The sequence below is a fragment of the Buceros rhinoceros genome, unplaced genomic scaffold, assembly GCF_000710305.1.
Source record: "Buceros rhinoceros silvestris isolate BGI_N320 unplaced genomic scaffold, ASM71030v1 scaffold446, whole genome shotgun sequence".
Classification (NCBI taxonomy): domain Eukaryota; kingdom Metazoa; phylum Chordata; class Aves; order Bucerotiformes; family Bucerotidae; genus Buceros; species Buceros rhinoceros.
Window position 1 is genome coordinate 247295 of NW_010416721.1, and position 14160 is coordinate 261454.

Here is a 14160-nt window from a genome sequence, read left to right on the forward strand (position 1 = left end):
CTGTGACAATGTCTTTCATAATCACAAATACTGTAAAGCACAGTGCTTTTATTTCTTGATTCTACGCTTCCTATTTCCAGAGGATGGTGTTTTTTTTTTTAAAGTACTTTAAAAAACTAAGTTATTATTCTGAATGAAGAAATCTGATTTTATCCACTGGGCAGATATTGCATAGGTGGGAGGCTCACCATTTTGCAGTAAGAATTGGCTTTTGCCAAGAACAAGAAGAACATCTTCAAAGACAGTATTTATTTATCAAAAGCCTTATTACACAGTTCTTTAATGGTCATCATGAGATACATCAAACATCGCAGATTTTGAGGGAATGTATCATTGACTCAAACTACAATCGTCTGATAGTCCAGTGATCTTGGTATTATTTTCTCCACGGTATTAAAAGACAAAGATGACTTCCACACTACTAGTATCTACTGACACAAATCAAGTTCTGATACTTATTCCAGATACTGTCAGAACATTTTTAGTTGGTCTATTGAATTTAGCCACTCACAACAATAATGTTAAAACGTTCGCTTGAATGCAACATGCCATTTACTCTCCAGGGAGGACAGATAATTCAGTGTCTTCCATCCTTAGATAAAACATGTTTTCAGTGACTAGATCCTTCAGCAGGTTATCAGAAGAAATAATTGTTGTCTAAGCAAATTTCTCACGTTTTCATGTATTCCAGTGACCCTGCTAACTTCCAGGCTTTCAGTGACTAGATCCTTCAGCAGGTTATCAGAAGAAATAACTGTTGTCTAAGCAAATTTCTCACGTTTTCGCGTATTCCAGTGACCCTGCTAACTTCCAGGCTGTTGTTCTTCCATGGACTTTCAACAGCCCTCTGTCAATTCCAAGAAAATGAAGAACCTATCAGGGAATCTACAAGGACAACAACACGCAACTATTGCTACAACATGCATTCATGTAGTGTGAATGCTAAAGAAGCTCTGCATTTTCCTTACTGTATGGCAACTTTATGTAAAGAACCTTGCCTGTCTGGATGCATTGTGGAATGTTTGGGACATCAAAACAGTATGATTAGTGAGACCAAACAGCTTCTTGGGAGGCGAAATAACGTATCCAGCTGATGAGGATGTCATCAGTTTCGCTAACATTAGTGGAATAGCAAAGAGGCTCTTCCATGAAAGTATCCAGCTGATGAGGATGTCATCAGTTTCGCTAACATTAGTGGAATAGCAAAGAGGCTCTTCCATGAATTTAAGTAGCTAAATATTCTTATTATTCAATAAAACAACTCAAGCAATCAATTGAACATCAAATGTATTTTGTCTTGTAAAACAGAGTCATTAACCTTAACAATTTCAGCAAGTTCTCACTACCAAATTCAACTAGATTAGCATCCAAGTGAACAGATGGACTAATGTATTAATGTGTTATTGGTGAGTACTACACCGAGTAACCCCTGAATGTACCGAGAAATTAAAAAGCACTAATTCATGCTAAAGATGAACAGAAAAGAGAAAACATGTTGGTCAGAAGAAATACCGTATGAATACACAAAAGCATAACTATTATAAAGACAGCAGAGCCCATGAGTGAGAAAGGCAAGCAGCCGTGGTTTGGACTGACCTGCACAAGTGGTCCCAAGACAATCTTCTGGGGACTGTCTGAACTATATTTCGTTGCACACTGGCAGTTCATCACTTGCCCATGAACAAAAATGAAAACTCTCTTTTCACCTTGACACATCTAACTCCCATTGACACACCTTGTTGACCATAAAGTTCCACTACAAAGTTCATAAAATCTCACGGCAGTAAATGCAACAGCACCAAACTCTTCAGAGACAGGTCAGTAAAACAAAATCCTGGGTTCCCAAGCAACCTGCCATTCTGATTCTGGTACCACATTTGCTTCTTTGCAAAGAATTTCTGGTATTCTCTGATATTCTAAGCACACTAGTACTTTGATTCTACCACACAGGCATGAAACATCTTTCATAACTCCCTGTGGACAGCTACCAGCTGTGTATTTCTTTAAAAAATTTAACATATACCAGGGAGAAAGGAGAAGGAAAAGAGGGAAGGGGTAGAGCCATGCAGAGACAGATTTTTAGATGTCAAGCTAACAAATTGCAGATCATCACAGAAACACACTGCTGCTGCTATGCAAAATCCCCATTAGTTGAGATATAGAAGGGGAGACATGATTTGTGTTTAACGTAGGAACCTCCCTGGAATATCAGGGTGAAACAACTGGCACCGATTTCCTTCTAAGGACATTCACACATATGCCACATACGGAAGTTCTGTTTTGAGCAGCTAACATTCTTCATATACAGTCTACTCTGATCCTTCAAAGAAAATGAGGATGCCATGATGCTTCTAATTGACGTTCTTGAAAAATATACTTGGATCTGATAAATTAATCGGTTCTGGGTGACACTCAATTCAGGAGGACATAAACAGTAACACAAGAAAACCAACAGAAAATTGACCAGAAGAGCCTGGTCAGCTGTAGACCATCCAGATCAGTCAGAGGTCTTATGATAGAAACTAACTCTTTCCTTCCTGGAAAGGGATTGGAGGACATATCAAAAGTAAAGGAGAAAACGATCTGGATCTGGAGTTAACAGTGAGATTAATGACGTCATACCGAATGTTGAATAGGAACATAGAGATATGAAACTTCAGAACATAAGAACTGATTGACTGTAAGCACTGTAACTGTTTGACCAGTGAACTACATTAGTGATTAAAAAATGGCTCTCAGTAAAGGATATCATAGAGCAGACAACTCTTGTTGGCTTTGGATACACACACAGAGGTACAAGGTTGTGTTTGCGCAGTTAAATTTCTCACTTTGCACAGAATTTCCTGACAAAACTATACCACAGCCTTTGCTGCCTTCCATAACATCACCTTGATTATATATATATTAAAACATATGCATATAAAAATAAAGCATGTGTATATTATCTGTATAAATAATCTTTGACAAGAACTTCGCTAGTAGAGAACGTTGGTCAGAAATTTACAGTGGCAGTTATCAGTTTGTTCACAATACATCCAGCTGCTTCACATTACAACACACGGTACCTTCCCAGGTAAGTCGCAGCTCAGACATTGCAGCTGAAAACAGAGGTTGTGTCTGTCACTGGGGATTATCTGTCCTTGAATTTGCAAATTGTTTACTGGTGGTTTTCAGATTTGTTGACATGCACAGTCCATTCTGTGTGAGAGACATAGAACTGTTCTTTCAAAGAAACAGGAGCTTTTAATAAATCCTGGCAGCCAGGGGAATGGTAATAGCTCACTGGTAGGCAGAAATTTACTTTATTTTCATTGCTTGTTTTGTGAAATCTAAGAAACAGTGTGCTGGAGGTTATAATGGCACTGGTGTAGCTCTTCATGTGGTAACAGAGCCAGTAGCCATCAAGTACACTACTGACTTACTTATGCTGCCATGACTGACAAGGCAGTTGCAAATTTGGAAATAATAAAAAAAACCCCTCTAAATACTCCCTACAAGTTCCACTTAAAGTAAACTTCTTACAGTGGCTAATCACTTAGACACTTCCACTGAACTAAAATTAAATGATATAAACATTATGTCACGGTCGTAACTGAAACACATTCAGTAACTCAGTGAATCAATAACAACAGGAAATAGACTCTCCCAGTCATCAGTGGGACAAAGCCATTTGTGGTAAGGTCACAGTGCGGCCAGTCCAGCTGACGGGATGCAGTCCTGACTGTTCACACACAGCCGACACCCAGAGCTTCCCCATGCCACCCTGATTGCTAAGAATTTGTGGGTTCAGTTCACACAAAAATCCCCAAGAAATTAAACAGGTCCCCACACTACAGGATTAAGTGGTGCTCCTGACCACTGACACCAGAACCCCACAGCGGTTCTGTTCCCTCACAGACAAAAATCGGTATAAACACCAGTGTTCCATTCACTTTTGAAGAGCCCCCGGCCTGATGCACTGCAGAGCACTCCATCCTGCCAGAGCCCTCCCTCTACACCAACACAAGCACACGAAAGAGAGAAAAGCAGCGTGCAACACAGGAGTTGTTTTTCAGTAAACTAAACCCTAAGTTCTCTCCCTCAAGGACAGCTCCTCTCTTTCTTTTCTCAAAACAAAGAAAACTCGGAAAGCTTTTGATTTCTTTTGAGAGACGTGCATGATGTGCCACTCTAAGCATGTACATACTGAAATTAGGAAACTGCAGTAAGTTTCCCCAAAGAGTGTTAAAAGAGGAAGAAAAGAGGGCAGGACGGGGGGAAGGGAGGGTGCAGAGGCAGACGGTAAGAACCACTGAGAAGCCACACTCATTGAAGAGTTAAGATTTAGTGGACTCTGATTCACACCAGTGTGGGCGAAAATCACTTTTAAGGGCTCTAATGAAAGTTGAAAGTTACCTTCAAAAAGTTATGCATATTTCAACAGAAATAAAAATCATTATGCATTCTCTCTAAAGAGGATACAATCTCAAACTGTCAAAATTCTAAACTCTTCTACATATATTACATACAAATGCCTTCTATAAAGAAACCTCTTTTCATTTTTCTTCTAAATTAGTTTAGTGGTCCATGGTATTATACTATCTTGGTCTAGCCTGTGAATAATGTGACAGGTAATTTTTATACTTCTTGCCTGTACTTAAGTTTGAGTGAAGATACGGAAAACAACTTTTATGGTCTGGGTGTAAAAGTAAATGTTCTGTAAGCCCTGCATGCCCAAACTTGGACAGCTACCATAAAATATTTCATGCTAAATAAGTGTCCATCGATAAATAACAAAAAAAGAGGTTAGATTTTTTATTTAGTAATGAGCAGTAACTTGTTTTTTCTCGAAACAAAGTGCTAATGCTAACATTGATGTAACCTACCACATTATCACAGAAGGGATTTAAGATTCTGTGTTTTCAGATAGGAATCCTTATGTAATAGGATGCACTGAGAACCATGAATAATATGCAGATAACAGAAGATCACCTAGCTATAATCTACAAAATTGGATTCCTCATGAAATTCTTGACTGCAGTGACACAAGAATGGATAGTAACAGTTTATTTCCATCTTGAAAAAACCTGAAAATACTCCTGTACCAGCTTAAACTTGCAAGTGATCGAAACGGCTTCAAAATGCTGAACAGTTTAATGTTGTCTGATTTACAATGCTGAAGAAACAATCAAATCTCTAACTGAAACTGCGGCAAATCCAGATTATATTTTCTCTTGTACCCAAACATTAGGCAGCCACAGCAAGGCTATTTTTCTGTCTCCGTGATTTACTCCTGTTCCAGTACTTCAGCAACCATGCTATCAACTGCTTTAAGACAGACATAATTGGAATGGATTAACTTGCAACTCTGGGGTTGATTCTTTCCTCTTTAGTGAAGCAGCCCACTGCTACATTTCCAAATAGAGACCTTTTAAAAACCACCGTCCTCTGTCCCCTTTTATGAAGGAAAAAAGGTAGGTGCAGAGCAAACTATGTTTATAAAGTGCTCCACCAAGAGGAGGGAAAATTATATGGCATGATACTCATATAAAAAGAAAAACAAGGCAAAGCTGAAAGAAATAATGGAGAGAAATAAGAGAAACAGAAGAAGGTTAAAAGAGGAGGTATGGATAAATTTCTGAAGTTCTGAGACTCTCTGACTTGTACAACTATGCCTAGAGAAAGGAAACACAATGTTTTCCAGACCATGCTGCTGGACCTGGTACTATATTTTTATATAATAAATGTAGTGGAAGGAAGGAAGGATTTATGCAAAACAACTTTCTGGAGAAGGCTGGACACACCCTTGACACTCTGCTGCAACAGCTGTGTTATAAGACATGCACATGGTACTGTCATGGGTTAGAGCCGGGTCGGCCACTAGACAAATGACAGACAATTCCCCCTGCCCTTCTCTGCAACCAACAGTTTACATTTTAAATTACATCTTTTCCATAACAGGAGATGTTTCTATCGCAGGTAAAAACTAATGGGGCAAAAGCCCCTCAGATCCCCAAGAGATTTATTTTACTCTGCCTCTGTATTAGAAGTAATCTCTACTGCTGAATAATGCTACAGCTCCAGGATTAGCTCACTGTGTTATTTATATTCCAAAGACTTTTTTGAGAAGTTTATAGATAAAATTCCAAAACTGTACCTAAATTAATCATTAATTTGAATAGCACGACTCCTCCTCAAAGAAAGAGAATCTGCACTATGAGGAAAAGCTGATCAGCCTTTCTCCTAACACATTACAAATAAAAACGTGACCCTCGTGGAGGTAAAGCCAGTGCACCAGAGGTTAGGAAGAGATGGAAGCCTTTCTTCAGCAACTGCAAGAGAATCATTGAAAATCAGGTTAATATTATGGTTTTTTCCACTTGAGAAATTCTTCCAAGTTTACTTCTTACTTGCAGACTAGAATGCTGCATGTTTTCTGCTAGTAAATAAATGAGCTGCATTTCACTCAGTGCATTTTTACATTAGGGGTTGAACACTTAGAACACACTTTACTAACTCAGAGACCTGACCACAGGCATTTGCCATGCAGATCTAACCTCCAGGAGGCTCTGGCTCCCTGTATTAGGTAATTTCAAGCAAGACAGTTTTACTTACTCTTCTGGTCTGAATGTTTCCTCTTACAACTTTTATTTCCTCTTATTTACACCTCAGGTTCCTGTCAATGAAAAGCTTTTACAACCTTCTCTCTGAGGAATGCCATTACACTGACTGGGTAAGAAATGCATTTCTAAAGCTGACCTATAACTGTTGCACCTATAACTGTTGCTCTGTAGGCAGACTACCAGGCACAGGTCTGGGGCTTTTTCACTCTAAACCAGTTTTTTTTTTTGAGCGCGGAACAGCACCAGGTTTCAGTGACACTGTGTGACACTGACAAGTGGATAAAATAAACTGCTACTGTATATTCCAAAAGAAGAGAATTTCCTGAGTAGGTCACAGGAGTGAAAAAAAAAAACAGCAGAGGAAACCAAGCTGGCAAATACCAGTCTACAAAAGCACGTCAGAACATCCCGTTTCTGAAATCTGTTTTCTCAAATCCAAATGCTGTTTTGCAATGAAGCTGACAAAGCTGAGGCAGAGTTTAAAAAGCGGAATGGCTTGGAAACAAAAGCACAAAAATCCTTCCCTCCAAGTCAACACATTATTTTCAGTCACTAACCTGCACAAGAAAAATCCTTACAATGTTCATTAATACGGCTGTAAACCCAAAATAATATCTGTGTATAATTCTGCCTTCCAACAGTACTGTCCCTGGCTGATACAATAAACAGAATCCCCAATAAACAATTGCAATAAACAGATTGCTTGTCTGATATAATACAGGAGAGAGACAATAAGCCTACATTTTGAAGGTCTGTTAATAACCTCTACCACAAAGAACAAAAATATAGCAAAGAATCCAAATTTCATCATTCTGTGTAACTTTGCTTCTAGGAGAAAAATCAATCCTCTTGCCCACAGAAATGTACAGATTTTGCTAAGCAGATTCATTTTTCACATGAAATAGATCTCACGGGGTCATGATCTCCTGTTGTCTGAAAGACGCAGTTCATCAACTTCAAGACCGCAGATTACAGTTTCACAAGTTTACTTCTAGGAAATGATTTTGCGAGAAGGACAAAAGCTGAGTTGTCAATAGAGAATCAAATTTGCTGTGTCATATTTAAGCAAATACAAAAATAGTTCCTTTTATGATTTTAATTACATTCGTGAGTCATTTTGAGAGACAAAAATGCACATCTGCAAAGTTAACTGAACACGAAGAGCAACTTTGGAAGGACTGAAACAGACAATAGCCAAGGGAAACTTCAGTGTTCATATTGTAGATGTCGCTCAGACATACTTATTATTTTGATACACTGAAGTCTGCAGATTCTTTCTCACGCTCTATAGATCCTATCTACGCAGATCTGGAACGAAAACTCTGTGAAATAGCTGCTAAGTGACAACAGACATTTGCACTGGACCACAAGCCTGTCATAAACATTGCACCCAAGCTCTTCTGCCTTCACATTTCCCTTACAGCCTTTGCCCTGTATTTAAACTGAAATAGAAAACTTCGCCTAATAGATGCAGTGATGTTTAGAAACGTTAAGTCTCCTTATTTAAATAATTCTTGCCTTAACCTATCTTAATTTACACAATAACATGAGAACAATGCTCTAATATTTGGCATATTTCTGTTTTGTTTTGCACTTGTGAAATAGAAGCACATCAGCATGCAGTGCCAGGAAGCATTCCAGTCCAACCCCACTTGAGCTTTGTCCTTGAGTCTGGAAAGACGTGCGCTTGTGTAGATAAGCACAATGCAAGAAGAGAAATGAGGGGAATATCATGTCAAGGCATTATTACAAGAAAACACACACCATTTCCATGATAATTATGTCTTGAAATAACTAATGCCAGGTTTCCTGATCCTCAGCTGGCCAACTGAGGATAAGTTTGAGCTGTCCAGGTGCAAATATAACCTACAGTAGTGAAGGCTGAGGAAGGACAAACTTTGTTAACAGTTTATCTGTGTCCAACTCCAACCTGGTCTCCAGTTAGCATAACGGCCTCTTCCTTCCACTTACCTTGTGGAGGACAATGGCCTGAAAAAGAACCTGGTGTGTGAAGATTCCACTGAAGCGTACAGATCTTTATGACCAATGGATATACTAGACAGTCACATTTTGCCCACAGTATGAAAATGGATATGAAAGCCATTATGAAGGCTGTCTCATCCTACTGTGCAAAAAAAGTACGCATCAAAACTCATTTCCTCTATGTTGAAAGCAGTTGTCTGAAAAGGTGGGTTAGATAATATGCAACCTGTGACATTATCAGCAATATTAACATTTTAACATACTGTCCTTCAATTATTTTTTTGCTTTTCACTTGTTCTAAACATTTGTTTGTTTGAATGCCATACCCTTCTAAAATCAATCACTTTGAAGCTCTGTGGTAAGATCTAATAAGATCTAAAAAAACGTACTTTGAGGAGATAACTTTCCACCACGACCCACTTATCATGTAAGGATCTAACCTGAGAAAATCTACTTCTATCTTTCTGCCATTTTCAGTTAGTTCATTTTTATTTGTAACTACCTCTGATGTTTTGACGTCCTCATAAGAAAACTGCATGGCAGGTACTCCAAGATGGTTGATGAAATAATCTGAATCTCCCTGTATCTGCACAGAACTCACATTAGATCTTGGACATTTAGTCTTTTCCACACAGCTGAAGCTCTGGCTCTGAAAAACAAACAGAAATCAAAATTCTTTTTACTTATTTGCAACCAGACTCTTATCAATTGGTATAAATATCTCGTTTACACAGCATTCTTTGGTTTGAAGCATCTGAAGAACAGGCTGGAACTTACGCTGGTGCCAACAGGTATTAGCTAATTCACACTTAGCGGTGAGTGAGTCTACCAACTTTTCACACTCTATTGGTAGTTTGGGATCAGCCACAGCAGAGAATGAAGCGAGCTGCAATATGGCTGAGTTTTTCAAAGGACAACGCAAGTCATGTCTACTTGAAATAGTAGGAGGAGCAAGAGAAGCAGCTTTTGGTAGGCATAGGAATAGACCAACACTGGCAGAAGACTAGAAGTCATCCTGGTGCCTTTTGGAAGCATATTCTGAGATTCTTAAAGGCATCTAAGGAATCAGTTCTTTATTCAGTTAGCATGCTCTCTAACAGTAAAAAGCTGAATCAGACAATCATATTCAGAATGTCTATGGTTTATGACACGCTGGCAACGTAAAGCATTTGCTGCAGTTGTAGAATAAGGGTTAAGAGAAAAACAGAATTAAAAGGCTAAAGATATGTAAATACATATTTTCAGGGTAAAATGCTTAAAACAATTCTATTCAGTGGCATTGTGTTGCTTTCACAGAAGTATTTCATGGTAAAATCTTAGCAATGGAACTGTAACAAAAATAAGATGAAAACTGGAAAACAAGCCCCAGATTGAGTGCTATGTACTAGTGCAGCTTTCAAACACATCAGGTAATTAAACACTTACGCAGGCACAAAGGCTTCCAACATCTAGTATAGCAAATAAGCTACTTAGGTTTCTTTTTAAGAATGTGAGGAAACTGCAGTACTAGAGATTAACAACTAACAGTTCATACAGCACAACGTAACTTCCTCAGACCTACCTACAACATCACTGGCTTGCTACAAGAACGGTGTAAGATTCGTTCTTCTTTAACACTAAACCACACCAGATTCTGTACGTCCAAATTCCTGAGGCTAGGAGGAAAATGCTTTAAGAGTAACAGAGAGACAAATCTTGGTATTTTTCCATTTTTTAAATTAGCATAATTGTTGCTTCACAGTTTCACTTCAGTGCTATGAAGAATGCAATTGCATATTACCCTGTATAAATAAGGGCTGCAGATTCTCACAGAAAACTATTTTAAAATACCTTCGAGAAATAGATTCCTTTTCATAAGTACTTTTGAAAGGTGGCTATATCACTCTTTTTTCATTAAACGTTTCTGCTCCTGCCATTCTTACATACATTCACAGTTGTGCAAGGTCCATCCAAAAAGACCGAGAATTACACTCAAAAGAGAAACAAAAAACCCCTTCTGTAAGTGCAATCCACCCCTAATAAACACTTTCCTCTTTAAAGATATGGAGCAACACTATTCACAGCAGCCAAGATTCTGGCTCTCAATGGCATAGTAAGAAAAAAGATTAACATTAATGTAGCATCAATTTCAGGTGCAATTTGTAAGTCATAGTTTAAAAAATTTAAATTGAGGCTTCCGGGAAATTTTTTATGTTTAGACTAAGAGGGTTTTAAGTTTTTAAACCTGAAGGTATCTCTTGTAGCTTTTGTTCCAGTGTTTCACTCCACCTTTACAAGGTTCTCGAGAAGGTTTCCATCACACTGAGAAGACATTTAACACCACCACAGTGTGGCTGTTCACAGACATACAAACCCACTTGCTATCTAAACAACCTCAGTAAGGTCAGAAAGCTTGTTTTTGAAAAGCGAAGCTACAACAGAAACAGCAGATGCCCAAACTGTATACTCATTTCAAAAGGAGTTTTCAAATAACCACACTTTACCTTCTACCGTCTTTCCCAGTGGAAAACACTGTCTAGCGCAGCTCCAGACATAAAGGCATGTTCATAATCTTATGCGTACATATGCACACCAGATCTGTTCTTAAGCGATTGCTCTTTTCAGGAATTGTAAGATCTTTAAGTATCCCACAGTGCACTATACTACAGTGCACATTAGACTATCTCCTGATTTCCTCATACTGCCCAACACATCTGGTCAGGTTTCATAAATGATGAGTAGTCTGTTCTTCCTTTAATGTTTAGAACTTTATTGAATGATGTTAAATAAAGCTTTTGGATTCAATAGGAAAACCTCTGAAATAAGCAAAAAACCTCAGTTACCTACCAAAGGAAATCACAGGGTTAAATGACCAAATTAATCACAATAAAACTGCTGGGCAAACCAATCCAATATCAGAAAAGACAACTGAGATGGAGTCAGTGATTCCTAAGTGTTTCCATAAAGACCTGATCCTAGCTCTCAGTAAATACAATGGCATCCAAGCTTCTCAAGCTAATGCCACTTGCATCTACTCAGGTTAAGGATTTATGGAACTATCGTGACTATCCAGAATTAATTATCAAGAAATAATCAAAAGAAGGGAGACACTGAAACATGGCAATACATTCTACACAGAGGAGAGGAAATTGAGCAGGGAAATGAATGCACCTTTTTTTGCCTTGTCAATCTAAATCTTTGTACCCTTCATTCAACTAAGTGAACATTAACCTTTCACCATCTCGTATGTACTCATATCTAGATTTTTTTATGGGGCTTTTTAGAAAAGGAATACCATACTCTGCTGACTGGAGGCACAAATGTACTTGCAATTTGTAGCTGGAATTGCCAGCTGGAGAGGGGGTAACAGAAAAGGAAAAGAAAGTTTCAAGCAATGAATAACATTTCACACAGTAAAACACGCCACAAATTTTTGATTGAATATATAAGAAGTCAACTGGTGTAACTGCACAAATTAACTTCTACTGCATTTTCCATTGGTGTCATGTCACTATACGCCAAAATTTTTGGCCAGGTATCAAGAACATCAGAAAGCTGGATCATTATTTTCATCTACTAAGAAGATTATGTTTCACAAAAAAGCAATTGAGGTTATAGATACTGCAGGGACATAATTAATTAACAGAGTATTTTTATATTCTGCATTGTTTCAGAGAGATGAAAATGATGGTAGGGTCAGTTAATTCTGAATACACACCAGCCTCCATTTCTGCTACCACACCGGGAACCTAAAAAAGAGACATCTTCCTTTTTTCAGAAACCCAAGCCTGACTTTTAGCCAGCATTCCACCCCTTAGAACACACTTGGCCACATTCCATTTTAACTATTAAAAAAGAATCTGTTATTTTTTTCCCTCACTATAGAGCAAGGAAATTTGTCTGAAAGTTTACATAAGAAATGTTTACAGATTTGGTTCTTAACACAGTGAGATACGGTACTTTTCAGTTTTACTTCACCATCCCTCATGGTATAGGATTTATACTTCCATGGTGGCAATGGTCATTTCAGTAGTGCCAACATCTTAAGAGTTTAACTGCTTTGTTCAGCTTTCCCTGTTGTGACACACAAGCCCCTGAAAATGACTAGTCCAACAATAAGTATTTAACACTAATATGGGACAATGCTTTATGTGCAAGATACTGTTCTCTTCCAACTTATTTTTATTGTTAAGCAAACTCTACAACATCACCATTCTTCAAGTCTTTGGCAATGACTGCAGAGTTCATGTAGTGTGTTTGGCATTCATTAAACAAACGTTTCCCCAAATTAATGAGCTTTAAGTTAAACAATAACAATGTCCTACAATGAATAAAACTTTCCCATCGATAAAGTGTTGTTAAATTAAGAGGTGCTTAGGCAATACAGGAACAGCAGCTCACCACATGGTATGCCATATATTTCACATACAGTAAGAAATCAAAGCAAAGTTGTTGTTGAAGGAATCAGCAAATCAAGCCTCTTCCTCCACCCCGACTTGTAGTTACAAGAAACTGAGGAACAATTTCCTGCAGTAAGATGCAAAAATGAGATAGTCTTAGCATGCAGAAGAGTGGTGGCAGGCATGGGAATGATGGGAGATGGGACAGGAATAATTAGGTGGTGGGTCAGTTTAGCTGCCTGTTTGTCTCAGTACAGTCGTCTAATGCCACTTGAGATGTTGTGAGGCACTCAAACAGTCTTAAAGGCAGACACGAGAAAGTTTTATCTTACTGGACCAGCATCTGTAGGAAGGAAGTATATCAAACCTCAAAGGGGATTAAACTCTTTTGGTTTTATGACTGAACAGAGTATCTTTATTTATTTATAAAGATTTGCTTGTCAATGTCTGGCCTTGTATTTATTATCATTGTTTTGAAGGTAAAAGTAACATTGATGAAGTCTAATATCAGCTGCATTTATGGCAATAAACCCAGCAGCTAGAAGCCATACCTACAAATACCTGTTCATAGGACTATGTTAGTTGTTGCTGCTTTCATTTCCTTCCCTCCTCATAGAATAACCATCCTAAATCTTTTTTCGATTTTTCCGCACTGAACACACTAATGTTTCTGACACAGGAATTAACTTCAAAGTCCACTTAGTTAATCAACTGGAAATACTGTTCTTGTATCATGTGAAACATTCTCCTACCAAAATGTACAAACACTGTCTCAAGTTTCTTTCAATATGCAGCAGTCAGGAAACCAGCAAAAGATCATCTCCCAAGATGGTAACTGCAATTTATGACAAGCAGGACAGCTTCCATGCTAGGCAGAGGATTGCCTGATCCTTACTGGAAGCCAGGTAGGCATCAGCGTACAGCAGAGATGAGAGACTGACAGTGAAAAAAATTACTGCTGCTAGGAAATGAAGGTCACTCCTAAGGAAAAGACTGCTGAGGGGTGTGGGCAACAGAATTGACAGGGGTGGGGGAGAAGATTACACCTATGCCAACGGTTCCGAAACACAGGGTTTAAAGCATTTAAAAGTTCCACAATGCCAAATATTTTCTCAATCATCACGTAATAGCAATGGTGTATCACTTTGGCATTTTGCTTTCCTTCCCTCCCCCCCCCCCCCCCCCAACATATATAT

At 38.4% G+C, this 14160-nt stretch overlaps 1 protein-coding gene across 1 annotated transcript in view; it reads right to left on the bottom strand.

Moving 5' to 3' along the window:
* Positions 1-14160, bottom strand: part of LOC104494984 (inactive N-acetylated-alpha-linked acidic dipeptidase-like protein 2) — a gene marked incomplete at its 5' end in the record, with an annotated part of 115000 nt that overhangs the window by 70249 nt on the left and 30591 nt on the right. Inside the window, one exon of the mRNA XM_010137892.1 lies at positions 9088-9234. Coding sequence (XP_010136194.1) covers positions 9088-9234 — 147 coding nt within the window. The remainder of the gene's footprint in view (positions 1-9087; positions 9235-14160) is intronic.